Raw genomic sequence first — 26,650 nt, forward strand, 5'->3', positions numbered from 1 at the left:
GCAATTAAAGCCTCTCCAGCGGCGCGAAAGTAAACAACGCTAAAAAACAGCGTCACTTCCACTCGGAACAGGAAGCTGCAGCTACGTAAGTTCCGCTTGACGCCGGAAGCTAAGGGGGTGAATGGGAGAGGAGCATAGAGGAGGAGGGCAGGTTGGCGGTACTTAACCTGGTCGGCGGAAACGTGTATGGAGGGGCTTTAATCCTTGTGATGCAGCCCCCTCCCTAAAAAAATGCTTTACAAGTCTACACAGCAAGTCTTTACTTGCTGTGTGTTCAACACTATGTCAGTCTAATGTGAAGCTCCTTAGGTCAACATTGCCATTAAATTTTTCTTTGTGGCACATGTATCAAAGTAATTGGTTCTTGTTCTTCAGTCTGATGTACAAACCTTTACAAATTTTACCTGACAGCAGTATAGTAAACAAAGGCGAGAGTTGGTAGCTGCATATTGGCAACTGTATTGTTACAACTTGACCAAAATAAGTCCTGGTGTTGAAACTATCAACATACAGAGGACTGTGTCATTTTCTTACTGTGCAAAGTGGTCGTCCTCCAGTTACACCTTCTGCACCTTTGTTGTAGCTTGTCACCTTTCAAGTTACACCACTTACACGGAGTGATTGAAGGTTTGTGGTTGTTAACAACACAGCTTGCCAGCTAATCCCTCTGTCATGGTAGTAGTCTGTGACACTCTTACTCTCTTATGAAAAAAGCATCCTTGTGGGGCCACTGAGTGCATGTCATAGCAATGTTTGTTTTTATTATTATTATTTTATTATTATTATTTATTTAATTTTTTTTTACTTACAAATTTGGTACATCTAACCATACTTAGGGGTAGTGAAGTATCAGCCCATTTGATGCCGTTTGTAGACGTAGCTTTCACTGGGAGGTCAAAAGACTGGCAAGTGGCTACTTGTTAATTCTCATTCATGCAGCTAATGCCCAATTGGGCTTCAAAGCTCACAGCTATACCCCTCCAAAAATTTTTCTTCCAAATGTGCACAGGTATTGAAGGAATGTACCGAAAAACTAAAGGGAGATGTGGCGGCAGCTACGAAAATGGTCCCACTGGAGGTGCAGTTAGGGAACGTAGACAATAAGCTTCTACACATGTGGGAAGCTAAGGCAGCATTGTAACGGAGATGGAAAAAACAAAAACACAACCGGACGCTTCGTAGGAGGATAGCCAAATTAAACAGGGACATAGAACAGTACACTCAGGATCTATGTAGACAACAGTGGGAGGAAAAAGTACAACAACATGTACAGTCAGATAGGAATCGCAAAAGCATGGAACATCCTTCGATATTTGTCAGACCCGGATGGGACCAAGTCGGGACATAGGCAAAATATAAATTGGCTAATACAAGCGTACGAAGGGACAGAGTAGGACTTCCCCAAGGGAATCGAGAAAAGATACATCTCGCGAGTGATACCCGTCGTTCTCCCTGACTACACAGGGCAGGCAAATGACGAATTAGACAACAAAATCGGCGAGTCAGTGGTCAGGGCCGCCCTACAGAAACTCAATACCAAGTCGGCACCCGGACTAGACTGGATAACGAACAAAACGCTAAGGAACTTGGACAATCAGTCTATAACTAAGTTAACAAAATACATTAACGAATGCTGGGAGGCAGGGCAGATTCCGCAGCAATGGAAGACTGCACAAATCGTGTTAATACCTAAACCGGGCAAGCGACTGCAGATTGAGAACTTGAGACCCATATCTCTGACTTCTTGCGTGGGGAAACTCATGGAGCACGTGGTCCTAGTGAGGATAACCACCTAGCTCGAGGACTGGGACGCGCTCCCACCCACGATTATAGGATCCAGGAGAAGCCTCACAGCGCAGTACGCTATGTCACAACTTAAACATCAGATCATAGAAGGTCCGGGCAGATTGACATACGCAATTCTCGGGTTGGACCTAAGAAAGGCCGTCGATAATGTAACACATGCAACAATACTAGATAGAGTAGGAGAACTAGGACTGGAAAAATGGACGTACGATTACGTATGCAATTTCCTAACGGGCAGACATGCAAAGGTCACGATAGCGGACCTAGTTTCGGAGGAGATCGAGATAAGCAGTGGAGGTACGCCACAGGGATCGATATTATCACTGATACTATTCAATCTGGCGCTAATAGTGCTGCCAGCCAAGCTACAAGAAATCGAGGGACTCAATCATACCTTATATGCAGACGACATCACCCTATGGGTGAGAAACGGAAGTGACGGGCAAATAGAACAAATGTTTGAAACAGCGGTCGAAACAGTCAAACAATATCTAGAGGGGACAGGACTAACCTGCTTGGCAAAGAAATCGGAGCTGTTGCTGTACAGACCAACTTGCAGAGGTCGCAAACCAGGCAACCACAGGGATGGTTTCACCCATAGAGAGGCGATACAGTTGAAGACGGCCAATGGGAAACCCATACCCAAGGTCGACAGGATCAGGGTATTGGGGCTCCTCATTGAAGCCAAGGGCAACAACGGAGAAACCCTCAGAAGACTGAAGGGAACTGTAGTGCAAATCATGAGGCTAATGAAAAGGATAGCAAACAAACACAGTGGGATGAGAGAGGAAAACATGGTCAGGTTAATACAGGCCTTCGTCATAAGTAGAATAGTATACATAGCTAGAAAGATCAAACTAGAATGCCTCATTCGGAAAATATACAAACTAGCCATAGGGCTACCGATCAGCACTAGCACGGACAAGTTGCTACAATTAGGCCTACACAACACGATAGATGAACTCATTGAAGCTCTTAGAGCAGGCAGACACATCCTAGAGAGACAGGTTACCGCACACAGCACGGTGTCAAGGTGAACATCCCAAGGGAGATGAAGAAAACAATGTTAATACCCCCATACCAAAGAACATGCACCCAGAACACAATAAGGACAGATGAGAGAACAGAGCAAAGAAGATACAGAAGAAATTGGCAGCGACAAGGACGCACTCTTCGTAGACGCGGCTCGATACAATCGTAGACGGGGGTTTACGGCAGCCGTAATCGATAGCGAGAAACAGTGTAGGACATGCGTGACGGTACGCGCAAGTAACGAGACAGCGGAAGAAGTAACCATAGCGCTTGCAGTAGCTCAGACTAACGCAACCGTGATAGTCAGCGACTCTCAGGTGGCAGTAAGAAACTTTGCCAATGGCCGAATCTCCCCGGAAGCACTACACATTCTTGCAGGAGGTCAAGATTGCAAAAGAAAGATATACATGATATGGACACCCGCTCACGCCCTCGCGGAGGACAGCAACAACGAGGCACGACATGGTTCGAAGGCTTACAGACCGAGCTGCGGTCGCAAGTGACACCCCGGCACCCTCCGGACGTGACGGTGCAGTAGATGAGTAGGAGTGGGAGGACAGAATGACCAAATATAATGACATCACAAAACACTGCAGTTTACAGAGGGGCATATTCCTGCGACCTCACCCGAAATTGACGAAAAGTCAATCTGTCGCATGGTGGCAGTTACAAACTAGGACGTATCCGAATACTGCGCTCTCACATATCATATATCCGGATATATATCAAACGGACAAATGCAACAAATGCGAAGCCAGAGCTAGTCTGGAGCACATATTATGGGAATGCCGAGGGATATGTAACAATAACCAGACTGCGACCTCTAGCAACAGCCTTCGCACACGCTGAGAGGCCGCGCTGCTCAGCCCTGCCCTCGAGGATCAACTGTGGGCCGTCCAGCGGGCCGAGGATGCTGCCAGGACCCATGAACTCCTGGCTGTCACCTAGGCAGGGCCTTTGGTCCTCCCCACCAACTCACAGGACACACAATAAAGTTATTTCCTCCTCCTCCTCCCCGCAGGGGCATCTGCGTCAGCAGGCGTTTGGTGTGTTGCGACACCACGTACCCAAGCACACGAGGATTGGACCCTCCCGTGTGTAGCCGTGCGCGGCTTAGCTGTGTTCGGGGAAAGGGGGATCCTGGAGGTTGAACCGATGCCGGGTGTTCGGACCTTTAAGGCCCCCCGGCGGAGGCAACACACCTCTTTGGCCTCTGCTTCACGTAGACGGCACGTCCAGGCTGACCCACCTGGGGGAAATCGGCGGTCGCCTTTTCCTGTCCTCCTCTCCAACCTTCGTCTTTCTCTCTCACCTTTTTCATCTTTCCTGTCTTCTCATCACTTCTCCTCACTTCCTAGTTTCCCGGCGGCAAGGGTTAACCTGGTCTAGCTAGCCAGCCTTGGTTATGCTGTATTTGGTTATAGCAGCGATGTACGGCTGGCGTTGGCAGGGTTTCTCTAGCAGGAACTCCTGTCACGTCCCCCTGTTGGGCTCCATGGTGGGTTGTCGGCATCGCGGCCGAAAACCCAACTGTACTTATGGAAAACGCTTTTCCTAAACTCTCTGATCGCCCTCACAAATGAGGGCGCACCGAAGAAGTCTTTCAGTTTTTCGGACGCCAAGTTCACAACTTTCCTCGTTTTCATGTGATCCACGCAGAAAAATCAGCTAAACAAGTGCGAACAATCTCCCCGTTCCTTGTATCTAAGTCTCTTACGGAAGTTTTTGGTCCAGGATATAAGGTGTCGAGGATGGCTAGCGGTGACCTCCTCTTGGAGCTCTGCGATCAGAAGCAATTTGAGAAACTGCCTCAGCTAGTATCATTTGGGGAGACCTAAGTAGTAGTAACCCCGCACCGCATGATGAATACCTCCCGCGGCGTTGTCTCGGACGATGATTTGCTGGAGCTCACTGAGGCTAAGCTCTTGGACGGCTTCAGCGAACAGAATGTTATAAATGTCAAAAGAATTAAGATGAGGCGAGATGGTAAAGAAATGGCGACCAAACACCTAATACTCACCTTCAATTCAAGTGTCCTACCCGAGTCAATCGAGGCCGGGTACATCAAGCTCCGTGTAAGACCGTACGTGCCAAATCCCCTCCGATGTCTCAAGTGCCAGCGTTCTGGCCACAGTTCGCAGAGCTGCCGAGGCCGCCAAACTTGTGCGAAATGCAGCGCTCATGAACGCTCCTCAGAAGCTTGTGAGAATTCTCTCCACTGTGTAAATTGTGATGGGGAGCACGCCGCGTACTCGCGGTCGTGTCCATCCTGGAAGAAAGAAAAAGAAATCGTAACTATCAAAGTAAAAGAGAATATCTCATTCAAGGAGGCATGCAGGCGGGTCTCATACCTGCCCAAGAAAAGCTTTGCCGATGTGACGTGTCAGGGGGCAGCGCCACAACGGTCTCCGGCGGCTGTCCGTCCCACACCCAGTGAGGCAGCAGTGACGCCATCGGCCCCCGCGGCGGCTGCAGCTAACGCTGCTATGCCAACACAGCAGACGGGGCCATCGACCCCGAAGGTGGGCGGAGCCGAGGCTGCCCCAACCTCCCCGGCCCCTTCCAGTGCTGGCAACAGCCGGCGCAGCCAAATCCCGCAGGGTGCCCTTCGACCTCTGGGCTGGTGGGCGCAGGGGTCTTGCCCTCCAAGGTGGGACTCTCCCCTGTAACTTCTCGCTCGCAAGAGCATGTGTCCGGCGCCTCACAAGAGGCAATGGACACTACACCTGTCCTCAAGGCGCACCAAACACCTAAGGAGCGGCGAGGCTCCCTCGAACGCTCCAGAAAGGGCAGAACCCCCGTTACAGGGCCTAGAAAGAGCTCTGTAACCTAAGGCATCACCTCCGTTTCCATGCACACAGCACTTACTTACTTTCAATATGAATACATAAATTATTCAATGGAACGTTAGAGGTCTTCTTAGGAACCTTGATGACGTGCAAGAGCTTATCCAAAAACACAATCCAAAAGTGCTGTGTCTACAGGAAACACACTTAAAACCACAACACACAAACTTTCTCCGACCGTATGTCAAGTTCCGCAAAGATCGCAATGATGCTGTCGTATCATCAGGCGGTGTTGCCATTTTAGTTCATAAAAGTATCTCCTGTCAGCGTTTACAGCTACAAACACCCCTTGAAGCAGTGGCGGTTCGAGCTGTTCTTCTAAATAAACTCGTCACCATTTGCTCCCTTTACGTACCCCCACACTACAAATTAAACAAACACGAATTTCAGTCATTTATAGACGAATTGCCATAACCTTATGTTGTTCTTGGCGATTTCAACGCGCACAGCTCCCTGTGGGGTGACTCTCGTATAGATGCGCGAGGTCGTCTTGTTGAACAGTTCCTTTTTTCTTCTGGTGCGTGCCTTCTGAATAAGAAGAAACCCACATATTACTGTCTTGCAAACAATACCTTTTCTTCAATTGATCTGAGCATAGTTTCCCCATCCATACTGCCTGAACTCGAATGGGAAGTTACGAACAATCTTTACGGAAGCGACCATTTCCCCATACTATTAAGAACACTTAAAGAAGACGAATATCCACCACAGGCTCCTAGGTGGAAGATTGAGACAGCAGACTGGGAAAAATTCTGAAACTTAACTGGTATATCATGGGATGACATGTCCTCGTTTAGGAGTTGATGCTGCTGTGGAATATTTTACAGCCTTCATAATAGATGCCACAACTAAATGTATATCACAAGTAAATGGATTGGCATGCAAACGGCGTGTCCCGTGGTGGAACGACGATTGTAGGATCGCTCGTAAGAAACAAAACAAAGCGTGGGGGTTGCTACGCGCCTCCCCCACTGCGGAGAATCTTATCAATTTTAAAAAAGTAAAATCCCAAGGCAGGCGAACCCGCCGACAGGCCAGAAGAGAGAGTTGGCAGAAGTTTTTATCCGGTATCAACTCCTATACAGATGAGGCCAAAGCCTGGAACAGGGTTAATAGGATTAGAGGGCGGCAAACATATTCACTCCCTCTGGTAAACACACAGGGCGATACACTGCAAGACCAGGCAGACTCACTTGGGGAGTATTTTGAGAACGTGTCAAGTTCAACAAATTATTCGCAATCCTTCCTGAAATATAAACAAATAGAAGAATGCAAGCGACTCATCAGAAAATGTCGACAGAATGAGCCTTACAACCATCCTTTTAGTATTGCCGAACTGAGAGCTGCCTTGAGCGCATGCGGGAGCTCCGCACCGGGATCTGATCGAGTCATGTATGAAATGCTTAAAAACTTACACAATGGTACGCAAGTTGCACTACTCACACTTTTCAACACCATCTGGGATGCAGGGTACCTTCCAACCGCATGGAAGGAAGCCATTGTAGTCCCTGTTTTGAAACAAGGCAAAGACCCTTCCTCGGTGGCAAGTTACCGCCCGATAGCCCTCACAAGTTGCATTTGTAAGGTGTTCGAAAAAATTATAAATCGGCGACTCATTCATTTCCTTGAACAGAGCAAAATGCTTGATCCTTATCAGTGCGGCTTCCGAGAAGGGCGCTCCACAACTGACCATCTTGTACATGTAGAAGCAAATATCCGGGACGCATTTGTACACAAACAGTTTTTGTTATCCATATTCCTCGATATGAAGAAGGCGTACGATACAACGTGGCATTACGGAATCTTAAGAGACTTGTCAGAAATGGGCATCCATGGGAATATGCTAAACCTAATAGAAAGCTACCTGTCCAATCGTACCTTCCGGGTAAAAGTCGGCAATGAACTTTCACGTCCTTTTACGCAAGAAACGGGTGTTCCCCAAGGAGGCGTGCTCGGCTGCACGCTCTTCATCGTGAAGATGAACACGCTTCGCGTTTCATTACCACCGGCCATCTTTTACTCTGTCTACGTGGACGACATTCAGATAGCTTTCAAATCCTGTAACCTCGCAGTGTGCGAGAGACAGGTACAGCATGGCCTGAACAAAGTCTCAATGTGGGCAGACAAGAATGGATTTAAGATCAATCCTAACAAAAGCTCTTGCATTCTTTTTACAAGAAAGAGAGGAATGATCCCATATCCTTGCTTAGAACTGGGTGGACAACAAATACCTGTAAACAAAGAGCACAAATTTCTAGGTGTTATACTTGACTACAGGCTCAATTTCGTCCGCCACATTAAACATCTTAAAGAAATATGTCTAAAAACGATGAACATAATGAAACTTCTATCCCAGACTACATGGGGTAGTGACAGGAAGTGTTTATTGAAACTCTAAGAAAGCCTCATTCGTTCACGACTAGACTATTGTGCCGTGATTTATCACTCTGCTGCCCCGAGCGCGCTAAATATGCTAGACCCAGTCCACCATCTAGGAATCCGACTGGCCACTGGCACTTTCAGAACGAGTCCCATACAAAGCTTATATGCAGAATCGAATGAGTGGTCACTTCATCTCCAGAGAACATACATCAGCCAAACATATTTTCTGAAAGTCCACTCTAATCCTGAACATCCGTGTTACACTACCGTTAACGAGATGACATATGCTACACTCTTTCATAATCGTCCCTCCGTAAGACAGCCTTTCTCGCTACGTGTGAGGGAGCTTAGTCATGAAATGCATGTCCCACTCCTCGAGCTTCGCCTAATGCATCCAGCCAAGCTGCTACCTCCTTGGGAGTGGCAGCTGATACAATGCGATATATCTTTCATGCAAGTTACAAAACACGCTCCAGAGATTGAAATCCAAATGCATTTCTGGGAACTCCAGCACAAATACTCCTGCACGGAGTTCTACACAGACGCATCGAAGTCACACGACGGGGTGTCCTATGCAGCCGTCGGTCCATCCTTCTCGGAATCCGACGTACTGCATCCGGAAACTAGTATCTTTACTGCTGAGGCCTAGGCACTGCTGTCGGCCGTAAAGCATATAAATAAATCACAACTCCAGCAATCAGTTATATATACGGACTCCCTCAGTGTTGTGAAGGCCTTGATGTCTTTCTGTAATCACAAAAATTCAGTATTTAATGAACTCTACTCCGCACTGTGTAAAGCATATATATCTAACCAACATGTGATTATATGCTGGGTGCCTGGACATAGGGGCATCGACGGAAACGTTCTAGCCGACCAGATGGCCACATCAACTTCATTTCATGCAGTTAATCCTACTGCTTCGGTCTCTGTCAAAGACCTGAAGCCTTTCTTAAGAAGGAAACTACGAAACCACTGGCAAGGCATGTGGGACAAAGAAATAAATAATAAACTGCTTGTAATAAAGCCACAATTAGGTTTCTGGCCTCCTGTAACAAAATCCCGCCGGACAGATGTCCTATTCTGCCGTCTAAGAATAGGACACACTTTTGGCACACAACTTTTTACTCACGGGAAACGAGCCTCCAACCTGTGGTAGATGCGGGGAGAGGCTGACCGTCCTCCACGTCCTACTGGAGTGTCGGGAAGCCGAATCTGAAAGAAAGAAGCATTTTCTCTTAGCATACCGGCAGCACATCCCCCTTCACCCTGTTATGTTACTTGGTCCAGAACCACTCTTTGACACCAACGCCGTCCAAGGTTTTTTGAACGATGTTGTATTGCATGTTATTAGCCCCACACGTTCGTAGCGCTTCCTCTCTTCAGAGGGTGCCGCTGTGATAATTATTCTGAATAGCACATGCCTCTAGGCCCTTGTGGTTCAAGGGCTCTGGCAAGGCAGTAGTGCTGTAAGCAATTTAACATCTCGCACATTTTAAACAATGCATCATTCTTCTACGATGGATTTTAATGTTCATAGTATTCGTCATTAGTCATCGCCATAATTTTATAGCACGTAGATTTTACGCGCTTTACAGCGACTATTTTTAGGCCACTTTACAGCCAAGTCACATCTTCCATAATACATCGTTAACACTACCACTTGTCATGGCGCCCTTTGGCCAAACCTGGCCCTTGCGCCATAAAGCACCACACATCATCATCCTCCTCCTCCAGAGAGTAATTCCCTAATATTGTGTGTGTGTGTGTGTGTGTGTGTGTGTGCACTTATGTGAGTGGGCATGTCTTTATGTGAGCAGTAGAATGAGCATGAAAGTGAAAATAGTCATTCAGCCAAACAATAGCACAAAGCTACGAATGAAACCCTTATGGGTTACTCAGAAAAAAAGCTTCACAGTTGAAGAAAAATGTGTCCTGGTCGACAGGTCAAACCTGGGATTACTGCCTTTCCAAGGCAGTTGCCCTATCAATTCAGCTGACTGGAAGTTAGCTTTATGCCACATATCAGTGTATCAGTGTTTTCTCTTGCGAGAAACTTCCTCCACTGCCATTTTTTTTTTTGCTTATTCAATAGTACGTGTCATCACCTGAACATGCTCTCTCTTGCAGGTCTCCAAACTGGAGAGGCAGCTGAGTCTTGTGTTGCACTCCGAGACCACCCTCAAACACAGCCTCAAGAGGAGCGAGGCTGAACTGAAAACCATGAAGGAAGGTGAGGTGCCTCTACATGGGCTGACACCACAAGGCAGCCAATCACTGTTGCAGTCCTACAGGACAGGCCTGTGGTAATCCTACCAGCACCTACACTGCCAAAGATGCTGGTGGGATAGTGAAATGCCCAATCTGCCATGAGGTCCAGGTTCAGAAAAATTTATGGGTAAAGCTTGCACTTATATATGTGTCCTATACGAATGCCACACAGCCAAGAACAATAGCTCCTTGAGGTGCTGCATGCACAATTATGCACGTGAAGGTAATGCATCAAAAGCAAAACCACTGACGGAAATATTGATATTTGAAACGTATTGCATATATCTTGAAAGACTTCTGATTGGACCTGGGCTTCAAGTTTGAATATAATATGTAAAACAAGTTGGGATATAGACGGCTGAGTGTTTGCCCTCAGTGTCAATATGTTGTCATATAGTGGGTTGACTACCTACCTTTGTTTCTTGCAATCTTTTACATCAAGCACATTTTTCAAATAACCGGGTAGGTGCTTTCCTAATATGTTAGACATGAATAGTTGATGTTTTCATATCTGACATTCCTGTAGAGCATTTTCTAATGGAGTTCACTCTACTGTAAACTTGACAAAAACTCACTGAAGTCAAAATTCCTAATTTGTTCTGCAGATGTACACTTTTCATGATTCTAAAGATGCAAGAATATGTGGGGAAACCGAATTTTGAGTGAACAGAAATAATTGGCACTTGAAGGGAATAGCATTAAGTGTCTAGGACCTTAAGGTCTTTAAAGGGACTCATAGACACAACTTTGGAACATATATCTCCATTAGAATTGCTTTCTTTCCCAGTAAACTTACAATTGAACAGCATTATTTCTAAGTTCACGCTGTGGAGCCAAAGCCCTGACATCTGTTGTGAACATATGCGCATGCATGATTCATGATCAGGTCAGTAAAAGTATCAGAAAGAACACACACGCATCTGTGCACACACACGCACGCATAGCCCTCTTTTGGTAGAAACCATATGATGATGATGATGATGATGCGGGTTGGGTGAGCAAGGAAGAAGTTTATACACACTTCCTGTCCAGAAATGAAGGGTTATTTCCATTTCCTTGGAGAACAGTCAGTCTCGTTACACCATATAAAAAACAATCGTGAAGTTCCAGTAGGTCAGTGAATGTGAAGGAAACCTTGTGTGGTTGTTGTTGTTCACTGGTTCGTGTAGATTTGCCTTATGATCAGAATCTGCCACGATCTGTGCCCTGTCCTTATTATCCTACTGAATGCATAGTTGTACTTTGTTTCATAGTGCCAATTCAGGCGTGCATGTGTAGAGGTGTTAGATGACATTGCTCAGCATTGAACATCAGAAGCTGACACTTAGTATTGTGTTGTCGTTGCTTGATATTCCTTGAAACAGTGTAAACATTGTCATGTGATGTGCAATGTTGGCAATGCACTTTGTGAAATGGAGACCTTGTTCTATCTTTGCACTGCGTTGATTTTGTGCAGATGATGTCTGGTCTCTGATGCATTGTTGTCCTTGCCCTACTGAATAAATGTGCCATCCATACTCTTAATGGTTGGATGTTGGTTGTTTGTGCCATGTAGGATTCTTTAAGAGTTCAGCAGTCAGTTCTGACAGTGAGAGACAGGGCTGTGGCTAAATAGATACTCTTCTACGTTGATTCTGCAGTGAAGATTGGCATCCTGTCCTTGGCACCTGTACCGGCTGGAATTCACTTGGCTTTGGTTCATGCGTGAGCATTCATGGTCATCAATACAATGATATGCATACTTTCACCTGGACAGCACCCTGACTCCTTGGCGAGAATGAGGTCTTTGTGGACTCCTGGACTGCTCATCTGAGACGTCAATCCATGTGTTGCTGTTTCCACCAGTTGCATGTCCTGCCCACTGCACAAAGGCTCGGTATTACTGTGGCTACAGGAACTACTTCTACAGCTGTCTTCAGTTCATCATTGATGTCAATAACCATGTTACTGAAGGTTTTAGACATGGGAAATTTTTTTTTAGTAGGTACTTCAATTTCATTGAATATTTCTGTCTTTAAGCCATTCGTTCTTGTACCTTGTTCAATCTGGCCATGGCTTGAAGCTCCTTTCTTGCAATCTTTTACCGGATGTGGTTTTTGCAGCGCTTCAAGGCACAAGAGTACTAAACTCCCCATTTTGCTTCCAGGGATCTGCGACACATATTTGCTGTTTGCACCTTGCCTCATTTCAATAGCAAGTCTGATTTTAGACTTAAGCATCACTGTTTTATTCTTGTCTACCTGAAAGCTATAGTCTTAATATATTTTATCATCAGAAGTCAGTACTTCTATCTTCTCGCCTCGAAAACAAAGCGTTGTGGCTTCACTGAGCGCCGCATCCATATCATCAAAGATGAGGCTTACCGTCATTCTGATCAGGGCTCTATCCATGGTCAGTTCAGCCTCTTTGTAGCAGGTGGGTGGATGGGGGCAGTTGCTTCCGTTGACTCCGCGCTTCCTGGTGAATCTATGTATGGGCTCATCGTCAGTTGGCCCTGGGGACTGTTGGCCGTCAATTAGCACCTCATCTGTGCGCCCCCCCCCCCCCCTAAAATGTGCACAATTGTTTACATGCTGCAGTCTGACATGGGGCTATACCAGGAGAAGGAAAATGACTATAGTAAGTTGCTGATGACATCACTTTGACTGCTTTCTTTTTTTCCCCCTTTCCTTGCTGCACATGAAATATGCAGATCTTGCAAAGCTGAAGCGGGAGCTGACCTCAGCTGAGACAGAGAACAAGCGACTGACAGAGGAGCTTGAGGCAAAGCAGCAGCAGGCAGATGAGCAACGCGCCAGGCTGGAAGGGGAGGTGGCACAGCTGCAGGAATCTCTGCACAGTGTGACAGAAAAGGTAGGGGCATGCTCTGTGCTTTGCACTTCGCATCCTAAGGTGGTCGCCAGCAGGACGTCTCACTGAACTGCTAGTATGCCGACTTGATTTTCATCTCCTGCAGTTTACAAATAGAATGACAATCAAACGGAGTCTTGTAGTAGAATGAATCAAAATGATGCTTGAGCTTTTTGTGTGCAGGAGGCCAGAAAGTGAACAACAGATGACAAACCAGACTACTTGAAAAGTCCTCTTTCCTTGCGCACTGTTCAGAGTAAGGGGGATTCCTTTTTCAGTATGGGTGAGCAAGGAGTACGTTGGCTTTTTGTTCTTGTTATCTTGTCTTCTGTGTGTGGAAGCTGGCCTCACTTCCAAATTTCAGCAAACCAGCTTTACAACTACATTCTGCTGTGCTGCCAATGCTAAGCAACAGGTGACGAGATGGACTTCCTATTCAGCCCGCCACTCAGGCTTTTTGACAATTCATATGAGGTGTTTATTCAGTACTGTTTCTATTTTCACTCCACAGCTGCTAATAGATGTTTGTTGAAGCACAAAATCTTCGATGAAGCTGAATTTTCTTTCATGCATTCAGTGAGGAAAGTTCTTTTCGCATATAATTTAGGCACCCTGCAGTCTGACTGATCTAGTATCTACACACATGAGGGTGATGCAGTAGAACCTCGGTCAAATGTACAAAAAACACAGTAACTAGAAAAACATACAATCCGAAGTCACAAAAAAGATTGGCAGACTCAACTGTAGTTGACATCTATGTAATGCAAAGTGCTGTTTTTCTAAATGAAGGTGTTTAAAGCTGAACTTTTCTCTGTCTCCCATTGTGCGCGTCCCCTCATTTGCAGTTTCTGCCCCAGTGGCCTAGAATTCTCCGCCGCAGTAGTGTGTTTGTTGCGACCACTACTGTGTAACTGAAACACTTCCAATCGAAAAGACTCGTTTTTGTGCCCACTGGCCTGAACCCTTTGTCATCGTGGCTCAACGCAAACAACAGATTATGGGTTACAGCCCTAACTGTTAAGGCTGCCGTGAAAGTGTTAGCATGCGAGCTCCGTCAGCTCAGCACATTCCAGAGAAGGTACAAATTGTATGTGCTGGTTGAGAAGACCCCTATAAGATTAGTGACTCACTAGATGGTTGCAATGCACCCGAGGGATATGATCTGTGTGTCTCATTGGTAGGTTGTGATATGCAGGAATTAAAACCTGTGGCATACTGGCAGGGAGTCTGCATTTGCATGTGCAGTTTTGTGGAGAAAATGTCAATAATAAAATTTCCTTCTGTCACCACAGCGTGTTTATGCCGATGAGATGAACACTGCTGTCATACTTAAGATGTACTTGCCTACACAGGTAACGGTTATAATAACTTCTGATAAACCTCACATAAACACCTTCTAGGGATGGAAATAGGTATTGTGGTGCACACCGGCACTGTGCAGAACAGCACTGCAGCCTTGATTCTACCAGAGCAAAAAAATAAGTGTCAAGTAGCCGGTTGGGCTGCTGTGTTCACTGTCTGTGCATAATGTGGAAAAATAGTGAATGAATTATGGCCTGCTGAGAGAGAGTGCTGCCTGCCCGGCTGGTTGCAGGTGGAGCAGCTGGAAAAGGAGGCTGCGGCCAATGCGAACAACAGCAACAGCCTCGCTGACTTGGAGAGCAAGGTGGCTGGCCTCGAGGACCAGGTCTCTGAAAAAAACAAGGCATGTGACATTTGCCATCATCAGCATGTTAGTGTAATTAACTCTATCTGTAGCCAATCAAAACGAGTAACATTGTATTGAATTTTCTGAAGGAGTTTCATCAATGTGCAAGAAGAATAAGGAGATCTGTGGGTTATTTGTTAAATATTACCGTATGAAGAAAACAGGCAGTTCTTTTATCAGTTTGAAATTTTTTTTTGTCTCCACAAACCGTAATCACTCTTTCGAATTCAGAATCAATTTTTGTTGGTGGAAATGATCAAACAGTATTGTTAGCCGATAAGCTTTTATGTCAATACCCGATGTTTTCTAGACTATACAAAATTTTTAAACATTGCCTGTGGCAGATGGCACAGTTATAATTCTTTAACTGCATTTTTCGAAGAGAAAGACATTACCTTCACGAGAAATTGGAATGCATAATTGAATAACTAAAAAAAATTTCACAGATTCAGTTTTTACTAATTACATTACCCATACTATTACAGTTTACAAATTGTAGATAGTGAGTTGGCAAGGCATATACACATGAAACGAATTATAAGAATGACACGAGTTTCAAGATATTCATTGCCAAAACGGGCAATGAAATACATTGGTGTGGCAGTTATTCTTGTGCTTCAATGTGTAAAACAGCGTTTTGCTAATAAAGTAAGGGGAACAACAGTGTACTCTTACCGCAAGTTCGATGGCAATTATTGCGAAACCAGTGCCAGTTCCTAGTGAAACCAGTTCTAAGTGGATATGCCTTGCAGTCTTACCAGCTACAATTAGTAAACTGCAATAGTGCAATAAAGTAATTAAAACCTTAAACATTGAATGTTTCTATTGTTTGAATGTACATTTTGATATTTTGCACAAATAATGTCTACCCTTGTCCTTGCATCAGCCGACTACATCCTAGAGAGGGCAGATTTCCTAGCCTCATTACACCACACAGTCCTCTGTCATCATCAACTGCATTTCCCATCCCTTGGCAGCCATTCTGTTAACTTGCAAAGGCCACCGCTTATCAGCTAGACCTATTGCATGACCTGGTCAACTCTAAATCTATATGTTGTTGGAGACTCGCGATCGCTGTGCGGAGGCACCAGTTCCCGACTGATGAGCGCATGGAACAGCTAACTTCTGCACAGTAATTCCCACTTGTTCAGGGAGAGTGCGCTGGCCTAGGCATTTGTCTCATTTTAAGTTGACCAGTTTATTTATTTTGCCACTCGTACCACATTTGCGTGGCTTTAAACGATGTGAAGTGCTGTAGTATATTCTTCAATGATGTGTGGTGCCGCAGTAGCTTCTTCAACATACACAACACTGTATGTGCACCTTGCCAAGTGCTGTGAATTTGTTTCGTTACCATTATCGTCGTGGTGCACCAGATATGCCCACTCTTCAGGCGTTTATCGTATACAAGCTGCTCAGTTGATTGGAAGTCCATTTGTGAGCAGCGTTATGCATGTATGATGTAATGTAAATAGCCTTCTCTTTTACCACATGGACTCTCAACTTTTCTTTTACTTCATTTAGAAATGAGAAAATATTCAGTATTTCATTCAGTGTGTGAGTTCCTTTTTATTCTTCTTATATACCTGTACTATTTTATTAGGAAATTTCATTACTTGAACACAGCTGTGGATAAAGTAAGGTAGAGAGTAGAAGTCTAGGCACGACTGTAAAGGCGGTAGAGCTGCATTTCTGCACTGTCTCATTCCTTGATGTACAAGAGTGATATTTGCTGTTGCCTATGGCAATATTCATTTGAGTGGTGAGTTGCTGACAATAAACCTCGATAATAGGGACAGTGAAGAAGCAATGCACTGTCCACAGTGCATTGCCACTACCATGATATACATCACTACCATGATATTCATCAATATAGTACACTCACTTTCCACTGTGTTACATTGCATTTTTGGGTACGCGCTTTATTCCAATTCAAGTGCATCCATTTTTAGTACATAATGACAGCATAAAAATCGGAAATGTTCGGCTTCATAATATGCAACCAACCAGCTGTGGATGCAGAAGGTGATCAAGATGACAACATGATTACTCCTGTTGCTACATGCTGAGATGCTTTATGTGTTGTTGCATGTTTTCTTTTTTATATCATTTTGAAATAGCTTGGTCGGTTTTCAGTTGGCCCGTTTATTTGTGCACGGCTCCATATTACAGAATGCTTTTTGGGCCTGAGAGGAAAGCCATCGAGGCAGGAGGTTGTCATTTATATTCACCGTAATCAAAGTTTCCAAGCCTCAAGCTCAAGAAGTGGCCATGAAATTGCCGATAACTAGTTAGTCTAAGCCACAGATCACAAAAAAGTACCCAAGAAAGTTGCCAAACGGTGCCTAAACAGTTACAGTAGGAAGCATTACTCTGTGACACTCAATGCAACATTGGTGCAAAGTAGGCAAATCTGGCCACCCTGTAAGGCCACCTCGTCTTGGTGATTGGGTCAGCTCGAGCTTTTTCCATTCGCAGATGCTGAAGTTGCAACAGCAGAGGATTAGCGACATGAAGAAAACCCTGCAGAAGGAGCTCAAGAGCCACCAGGGGGCCGCCGCTGCAGCTGCTGTGCTTAATGTTGAGGGAGTGCCCAGTGCAACCAGCGATGTACCACCACCATCTGTCGACCATAGCAGCGGCCTCGGCTCTGCTGGCGACAGTGTGGCAAGAGCTGGAACTCAAGACGCAGGGTTGGCAACACAGCCAAGGGGCCCCGACAACAAGCTGGAGGATGACATCAACTTTAAATATCTCAAGCATGTCGTCTTCAAGTTTATGACGAGCAAAGAGTATGAGGTAAGGCCAGAGACCAACATGTAGTAGCATATGGTTTGAAGGGCAGCACACAGAGAGTGGCAATTTAATAGGCAACGCTTGCGGATTCGCATCTTTAGATCACGATAACGAAAGAACTACGTGGTATTTTGTAGCCAAATTCGGAGATAGATGTGGAAACACGTCAGGAACATGGAAAATAAATATTGAAAATTTGAATTTTGGGCCGATTTTCGGTGCAAAAGAGCATGGATACCAGCAAAAGTCTTTGGTGCTCAGTATTCAGTGCCTGAAAAGGAACACACACAAATTGTCACTTCTGGTCCCACTTGTTGTGTGTTGCTATTTCCTTGATTTTGATTCCAGCATTCATTTGACCAGTGTTGTCAAATTGGTGGCAGGTTCCTGTTTTGGACAGACGTGGGCAAACGTTTTTAGAGAGCTCAGTGCAGTACACTTCCGTTAATTCTTCTCCGGTTAATTCGATCCCTATCGAAAGTCTCGGCCGGCGCCCATATACTTATATGGGCCCAAACTTTCGTTATCTCAATCCTAAAATTAGCCTTTACAGGATAAATCAAATGGACAGCATGCACGTGCCTTACCCCAGTAGCGACCCCTTTAGTGGCAGCATTTGTCTTAGCTGAGCTTAGGGCACAGTGAATACATTCAACAAGCATCATCTTTAGCTGAAAATGCCTACTTTCTGGTTGCCCTAGAAAGAGTTTTAAGCTAAAGCGTAGGTGACAATGAATGATTGCAGCATTTACCCGATTCTAAGCATGTCTTCCTAAAAGGTTTTTTTTTTCCCTCAGAGGAATTTCTCCAAAAATGGCCTGTATGTGCAATCCGATATAAAACCAAAACCACGTGGGTGACATTCGCTGGACCTTACCGTTAGAGCCAGCCTAGCCAGCGTAATCACTATTACCATCACACGATGGCGACAGTAGTAGTTCTCCCGTAGCATGGCGACAATGTGACACTTTCAATCATTCAAAAGACAACTTATTGTACATGCTAAGCTAGCAGCAACAAATTGCGTCACATATTTTTGGCGTCACAGGACGAACTAGCGAAGTGGTTAGTCTGGATGTGGACCACCATCCCATTTCCAGTTGTTGAGGAGTTCTTTGATAAATCTAGAATATCAAACATGCAATGTATGGAGGACATGTGGTTCATAGAGACCAATAAAGTGTAGTCCAAGACTGATGACGATAGACATTAGGTATTCTGTGAAGGTAAAGTTTGCTTGTCTTATTCTTTTCTTATTGCCCGAATCGAGAGCATGCTACATTTTTCTTCCTGAAAAATCAAGTGCACATTAGATTTCTGCTTTGTTTAGGAGTTTTAATGTCATTGCAACGTTAGTTTTCTACTTTGAACACATAGGAAGTGGACGTGTGTTAGAATTGGGCAAATACACTGCCCAATGAATCGGCTGTGTGTTTCAGCAATTTTTCGGCTTCTTGTTTAATTCAGCCCGCTAGATAATTAGATAAGTTTTATTGGCTCCATCAGGGTCAAATTAATGGAAGTCGACTGTATTCCCCTTCCAAACACGTACAGAATATCAAAGTTCAGTTCTATTTGTTTCTATTTGATAGCAATGAATGAGAAGAAGCCTTCCTCTCGTTCAAAAATCAGGCCCCGCGTTTCCCCTTCTGAAGGGGAAATGCGGGGCCTGATTTTTGTGATTCACAAGCATATGAAGCCAACAGATAAGAAGTAGAAGTTTATTGACTGGAAAAGGCAGAGAGGTAGGCCAGAAAGTGGAGTATCTGGCCTGCTACTCTGCGCAAGGGCAGGGGAAGAGGAGAAGAAAGAGGGTCACAGTGGAGGATAATGACGGGAGAAACGAGATGAAAGAACACATTGCATAAGTGCTATCATCACAAGCGCGAGTCCAGGCCCGTGTCACCTAAGAAACATGAAAAAGCACGTATTGCCTCTATTGTCTGCCAACTCTCCGGCCATGCGCCTAGCAGAAGGTCCTCCGATAGTGGTCTGCTGTCTAAATGCCTCAAGGTAGCTGCCAGTGTCAAGCAGAAGGTCCTCTGATAGTGGTCTGCTGTCTAAATGCCTCAAGGTAGCTGCCAGTGTCAAGCAGAAGGTCCTCCGATAGTGGTCTGCTGTCTAAATGCCTCAAGGTAGCTGCCAGTGTCAAGCAGAAGGTCCTCCGATAGTGGTCTGCTGTCTCGATGCCTCAAGGTAGCTGCCAGTGTCAGTTGTTCGCATGCATACACAGGGCACACCACGAGCACATGGCCTATAGTCCCAACAACGCCACATGCTGAACAGTCCGGTGAGTCTGCCAGTTCAATGATCCGCAACTACCTGCGTGTGAAAGTGACGCCTAAACGTGGTCTGTGTATCAGGCAGGCATAAGGGCGTGGAATTCCACGCAGAACAGAAAAATGCATAGCGAGATCCAGCCTTTTAAAGGGCCCTACACCAGGTCTGGCCATTTTGAGCCGACATGCACAGAACATACAATGCGCTTTAACGATTGTGTATGCAAAGTATTACATCGCTACACGCCACGGAAAGATCTGAAATTTCAAACCGAATGCCGTTTTCCCTTCTCGTGGCCACCGCGCTCCAAGCCGGAGGATGGCGTACACGTGCTAGTGCGACTACGTACGTGTAGGTGAATTATTCAAGCCAAAAATTTTTATTCGTGTAATATGTTGCTTGAATAGATGAATTAAAGCCTGGAGAAATAATTAAACACACAAACCGAATGTCTGTGTGTTTTTGTTTTACTTCGCACTGCAGCAAGAGAGATGTACTTCCGTTTCATCTGCTTGTTCCCACATCGTGCAGTAGCACGCGGGCACCGAAACTATGTCATTTTCTACCATGTTCCAGTGCGGGATCATGCTCTGTGATCTGCTTGCGTCTGCTGCAGTATTCGTGTAGCACTGACTTATACTGCTACTCAGGTGCCCTCATGCAGCGTGCAAAATCGTGCACTGTGTGAAACGAGACAATCGGAACAGCTCGCGCGCGACGCTGTCAGCAGAAGTGCGCTGCTTCGCAAGAAAAGCGAGGAGAAAAAAATGAAGGCGGGGCCTGTGACGTATGTGTCATGCGATCCTCAAGCTCCGGTATGGGAGAACGCAGGGAAGAAATTTCACTTGCGGAGGCTAGACAAGGCAAGTGGAGAGAGTGTCTAGCTTGGCAGTGGAGCTCGCCTCCTGAAATCATGGGTTCGTGGCACTGAAATATTTATATCTTGGCTATAAATGGAGCCGATTTGAGAAATTTTTTCGGCAGAACGCTCCCTAGAGGACACGTAACTGCCTCCAGTGTATAACCGAAATTTGCGGTGTGGCCTGGTGAGGGGCCCTTTAAGGCGGACTTGGCGAGCGTCTGACTGGGCCCAGTATTTTCTTGTCATACTCCTCATTAATTCTGACAGAACCAACAAATAATGAAGCCAAGGAAAGCATAGGAGAAATTAGTTGTTTTAATTGAATTGTAAAAATGGCAAGGCAAAGGTAAATGAAAGTGGACGAAAAGCAAGCAAGTAAGCTTCTCTGTTTTCATCACTGACATCTCAAGTTTCTGGCTAGGAAAGCTGCTGGATCAGGCTCCTTTACATGACTCTTCTTTGTGCCATCTGATGCATTCAAAATACAGAACACCTGCTCCAGATAACTTATTAGCATAATCTCAGGCTTGTCAATTCTGCTCAGCCCGCAATAATTTTAGTTCCTCATGTGCTCAATATGAATTAGGCCTTGAACTGTTGCATTCAGTCATAGGTTTGATCCCGGACATATCGAACTCGAAGGGGATCGCTGACTAGTTTGACATTTCAGTAATTCGAAATATGATATGTGCCCATCTGAATATTATATCTGAAAACTCTGCACATCTCAGCGAGGTTTCTGAAATTGTGAAAAGCATGAATTTACTGATTTGCTTCTTCAAGGCCGGGTCACACACATACAAAAATTTGCTTATTCTTTTGTACACAAATACTGCAAATCACTTACTCTGTGGAATGGTCTTCGATATTACTGATTGCTATGTTAACCCAGCCATGAGACCACAGTGCGCTTCACACACTTCGAAGTGCTTGTTGCATGTTTTTATTCAGAATAAATGGACGAAGCATGGAACCAATCCAGCCTGCCTGCATATGTGCCATGCCACCACCAGTGCATCTCCATTACAATGTGCCGTTTAATTGTAATGTCATACGTTGGTAGAGTGTACTATGTCGGCAACGAGTCAATCCAGGCAAACGCTATTTAGATTCGAAAGTTGCTTTCAGCTTGCAGAACATCCTAGTCCATTCACACTCATGTGTAACCCTAAGAGCATGAATGAAATGCATACAGTGTGGACCCTAACTTGCACAGCGATGAGCCTTGCATGCCACTGTTGTGATGGTCTTTCTGCAAGGGCTACCAAAATGCGGATTTGGCGTACTCTGGTTTTGTTGAATCCAAACTGTAATGTCCAAGTTGAGGTTAGGGTCAGATTTATTTTAGCCACTCGCAGAACCCTGAAATGCTGTTCATGAAAACCACTCGTCTACAAGAAGACAAATCTGGCAGTCTGCGTTCTTGAAGCAGCGTGGCTGCTTGCAGCGACATGCATCTTGCTCACTTTTCCGTGGCATGTACTGCCCTTCAGATACACATGTCTTGTTTGAACGCCTCTGCCAAAACAGGGCTGTTATAGCGGCACTGAATATTTCTGACACCAAAATGTAATCATGGCCTCGTTAGAAGCGTACTTGCAGGGGTGCAGTACAGCACAGCGTTCGATTTATTGAATGTGGCGGTGAATGGGAGTTTGATACTTCTACATGGGATTTTCAAGGGGATGTTACGGCTGTTTGATCTAGGCAATACCGTATCTACTCGCATAATGATCGCACTTCAGTTATGGAAAACCAACTAGCCCAACAATCAACTCTTCTAGAATACATCCCTCCAATTAAGCCTGGATCATACACAGCTGTTTCTTCTGTGGGCTGTCTATTTTCGATACACTCCACTCTGCCGCATGGGGGTTGCTTAGGCTTGGTTTTCTGGCGGCAGTGAGTGATTGCGATAGTGCCGAGCCACACCCTGCATTTCTCTCCTGTATGAACAATGTAAACCAGTGACCAATGGTTCAATTGCTGTATGGTATTTCGCTTGATTGTTTTTGACATATTGCGCACAATGTGGCAGACATGGCAGCTGTAAACAGAGTTGCCAACATTCAATTTGTAGCCTATCACCCACTTTCGTTGGCTAGATGATTTCACGGCTTTAAGAACGCCATACAGCCGCTACTAAGTTTTTGGTCAACTCGGCACCAAACAGCAACTTTCACTGCAGGATACTGACGAAACGGTGCTGCTTAGGCCTAGGTGCATCGTATGGCCGTAATAAAAATTCACTGCCTTCAGGCCGTCGCAACAAGGTGGCTGTCAATATATTTAGACCAGTAAACTGCCATGGCGATTCGGCGCGAGGTCATGGGACAGACTGGCTACCGGAAGCCAAGATTGGGTCCGGTAACTACTGCGAACGCTTCGTGTTTGTTTTTTGGGTTTAATGGATGGAATGGCGAAATCTCGCCTGCAGAAATCTCCCAACTGAATTTGTGCATCGCAGACTAATCTGACAGCATTGCACAGTCAAAGGCCATGCGCGCATACCTACACTTCGCAGCATACATCGAGCTGCGTGTCAAGCAAAAGTGGAACGCTTCCGTGGTCTCAACCATCGCGGTACTTTAAGTAGATGGCATAACAGTGAAGCACAGCTCTAGGGCATTAAGTAAATTTTTCATACCTCTGGGGTTAGAAAAAGCAGCGCAATCATTTTACTGCTAAAGTTCATGTTTGTGGACTGCCCCATTATGGGGCATTTTTTTGCAAAATTTAAAAAAAAACCAGTTGGCGACTGTTTTCACCGTCAAGTTTGGCACTTGGCATGCCAATTTCACATTCAGAGACGAAAGTCTTGACACAGACAAATTCAGCATGTGACTTAGGTGATTATGTAGCACGCTAGCTTATAAGCCTGGCAGAGCTCATAGCAGCTGCACTACGGCCCTCTCTGGGTGACATTCAATAAGCTATGTGTGGGAGGGGACTTTGTATAGACTGCCACCTATGAATGTGAAATTATCTCACTTAGTGCCAAACTTGATCGTCAAATAAAAAGAACACATTTTTGTTTTCAAGCTCTACCTTTTCGCAAAAACTGTGTCTGCCAAACCACACAAACGACCTATGCAGGCAACCATTTGCAGAGCTTGCATTACCTATATCAATATTACTGGTACTTACACTTTAGAGACTTGCTTTCATAAACCTGCTCTTATGTAGTTAAATTTATTGTGCACGTAATGTCCACCTCTTTGAATAATCCAACTCAAGGACTAGAATTGTGCTACATTTTAGAGGCCATAAACTAAAATGTGACAGTCTAAACAAAAGCACCTTGTACAATAGAACCTTGCTGATATGATCTCGTTTCATATGATTTCCCAGTGCCAGTGTTCGTGATTGAGAGTGAAAGAAATTACCTAATACAGTTATGCTTCCTTTTTACCGGTTCATACGTTCCTGGAAAACACAGTCTTTCGGCACCGACCTTCAGCATATCACCAAACTGCCATCATATGATATGTTTTCCAGGCGCTAGATCTCATCTAAACAAGAAAAGGTGCAAGGTGCATGCAGGCAGGCAAGTACTTCCTCGTAGTACTTGTCTGCCCGTTTCACATGAAAATGCTGCCACGCATACGATTTCCTGTTCCAGTACCAGTAAATCTCCTTGTGAGCCGTCGCATGTCTCAATCCACAGCTACCGTCCCTGACCCATTGCGATCAGTATCTTCACCTATCTGTTTCACGGTGCATGTGGTGCAGGAAGCGTACTGCATGCTTTTAATAGGTGCTAACCCAAATACACCTCCCTTTCCTGTTGCAGGTGGCGCTAAGTGAGGGTCATGTTTCACTCTGGCGGCATCGTATTCAGGTGTTGCCCACTAAGCTCGATTTCATATCAGTTATTATCGCAGTCTTAAAACTGCCAGTGCGCATTTTGGATCACTCGGGCCCGGTGACGCGTGTCAGCTTCTCGTATCACAACAATTCTCGCCAAGTGGGCATGGCAAAACTTCCCGTCAATATGATCTGTCCAAAGACGCTGCTGATGCAAGCCGAATTCGAGGAGAAAATAAACGTTTATTGTTGGTCCCAAATGTCCGGGCCTTGAGTCCTTACTCTCCTTCTTTAAAAATTTCCAGGATGAAGGGTTTCCAGAGCTGTGGCTCGTAATCCGATCGGATACTGATGAGCACAAACATGAAGCCACAAAGATGACAACACATGTCTCAGGCCACTCGGGGCCCCACCAGATTGGCACGTGTCGGTGCCTCATGTTGCAACGCTTTGCATTACATACATGTCAACTACAATTGAGTCTGCGAAACATTTAGTGTCTTCGGATCGCATGTTTTCTCAGTTAGTATATTTCTTCTCGCATATTTTTTTTCTTTCAAAACATATGAACGAGGTTCTACTGCATGTACACAAATTGAAGCCAGTTGATTTCATAAGGCACATCCACTTGAAACGAATTTTGAAACTAGCACCAGTTTTGAGATAAGTGCAGCCAAACTTGCCGTAAAAATGCACTGTTGTTTCACTAACTTTTTTAATAAAACACTTTTGAAGTGCAGAAGTCACTGGAACACCAATGCATTTTGTCATAAACTTTGGGAATGCATATCTTAAAACTGTTGGCAACCTAAAAATTTTTTCCAAGCGGATATGACTTCAAAAGTCACTGACTGCAATTCGTAAATTACATTCTGCGATGTAAAGTAATTAGTTTGAAAGCTAGTTAGCAAGATTTCGTTAATTGGTCAAATATCCCCTTTCATATTCTGTGCAAATAATGTCTGCCTCTGAGAGTAATCTAGCTTGAGCAGAATTGTGCTACATGTCACTGGTGATTTGTTTAAATTCTGCTAACGAAAAAATAACCCACCCTGTATAATCTTGCACATGGTCAGTACGATGGATGTAATGTCTATGCAGTCTGATTGTTTTCTTTAACGGGCGTCTGGTTTGTGACTAATTACTAGGTAAACTACCAGCTTTCCACTATCCTTGAAAAGAAAAGTGTACAATCATTGCATTCTACCAGTAGTAAAGAAGGGGGCAGAAACTTTGAGAATAACAAAGAAGCTTGAGAAATAGTTAAGGATTGTGCAATGAGCAATGGAATGAAAAATGTTAGGCATATTTTTAAGAGAAAGGAAAGACAGTGGTGTGGATTAGAGAACAAAGAGAGGTAGCCAATTTTTTAGTTGACATTAAGAGGAAGAAATGGAGTGGGCAGGCCATATAATGCATAGGGCAGATAGCCGGTGGTCTGTATCAGATATACAGAATGGGTGCCAAGGGATAATAATAATATTTGGGGTTTTACGTGCCAAAACCACTTTCTGATTATGAGGCACGCCGTAGTGGAGGACTCCGGAAATTTTGACCACCTGGGGTTCTTTAACGTGCACCTAAATCTAAGCACACAGGTGTTTTCGCATTTCGCCCCCATCGAAATGCGGCCGCCGTGGCCGGGATTCGATCCCGCGACCTCGTGCTCAGCAGCCCAACACCATAGCCACTGAGCAACCACGGCGGGTGGTGCCAAGGGAAGGTAAATGCAGTCGAGTACGGTTGAGAACTATATGGGTTGTGTGAGAAAATAAAATTTGCAGGCAAATACTTGGAATTAGCTACCGCAAGCCAGGGGCAATTGGAGATCGCTGGGAGAAGCTTTCGTCCTGCAGTGGACATAAAAATAGGCTGATAATGATGACCAGATAAAACTCGTGTAAAAGTCGAGAATTTCTACCGCAGTGTCACTACAGTAATATTTGCTAGCGGAACTCTGCGTATGCCTTTTGTAACCACTTCTGCACTGTAGAAGCAGTCACTGTAATA

The 26,650-nt window shown here is 45.0% G+C and overlaps 1 protein-coding gene across 4 annotated transcripts in view; it reads left to right on the forward strand.

The window, feature by feature from the left end:
- LOC142567921 (golgin subfamily A member 1-like) overlaps positions 1 to 26,650 on the forward strand; it is an 82,486-nt gene that overhangs the window by 53,169 nt on the left and 2,667 nt on the right. For 3 of the 4 annotated variants that reach the window (XM_075678007.1, XM_075678009.1, XM_075678008.1), the window contains 4 exons: positions 10,197 to 10,299; positions 13,030 to 13,190; positions 14,782 to 14,892; positions 17,374 to 17,694. In XM_075678007.1, coding sequence (XP_075534122.1) covers positions 10,197 to 10,299; positions 13,030 to 13,190; positions 14,782 to 14,892; positions 17,374 to 17,694 — 696 coding nt within the window. Of the gene's footprint in view, positions 1 to 10,196; positions 10,300 to 13,029; positions 13,191 to 14,781; positions 14,893 to 17,373; positions 17,695 to 24,331; positions 24,365 to 26,650 lie in introns of those variants that run through there. The other variant, XM_075678010.1, reaches the window with a different exon arrangement.

The sequence above is a fragment of the Dermacentor variabilis genome, unplaced genomic scaffold (assembly GCF_050947875.1).
Source record: "Dermacentor variabilis isolate Ectoservices unplaced genomic scaffold, ASM5094787v1 scaffold_15, whole genome shotgun sequence".
Classification (NCBI taxonomy): domain Eukaryota; kingdom Metazoa; phylum Arthropoda; class Arachnida; order Ixodida; family Ixodidae; genus Dermacentor; species Dermacentor variabilis.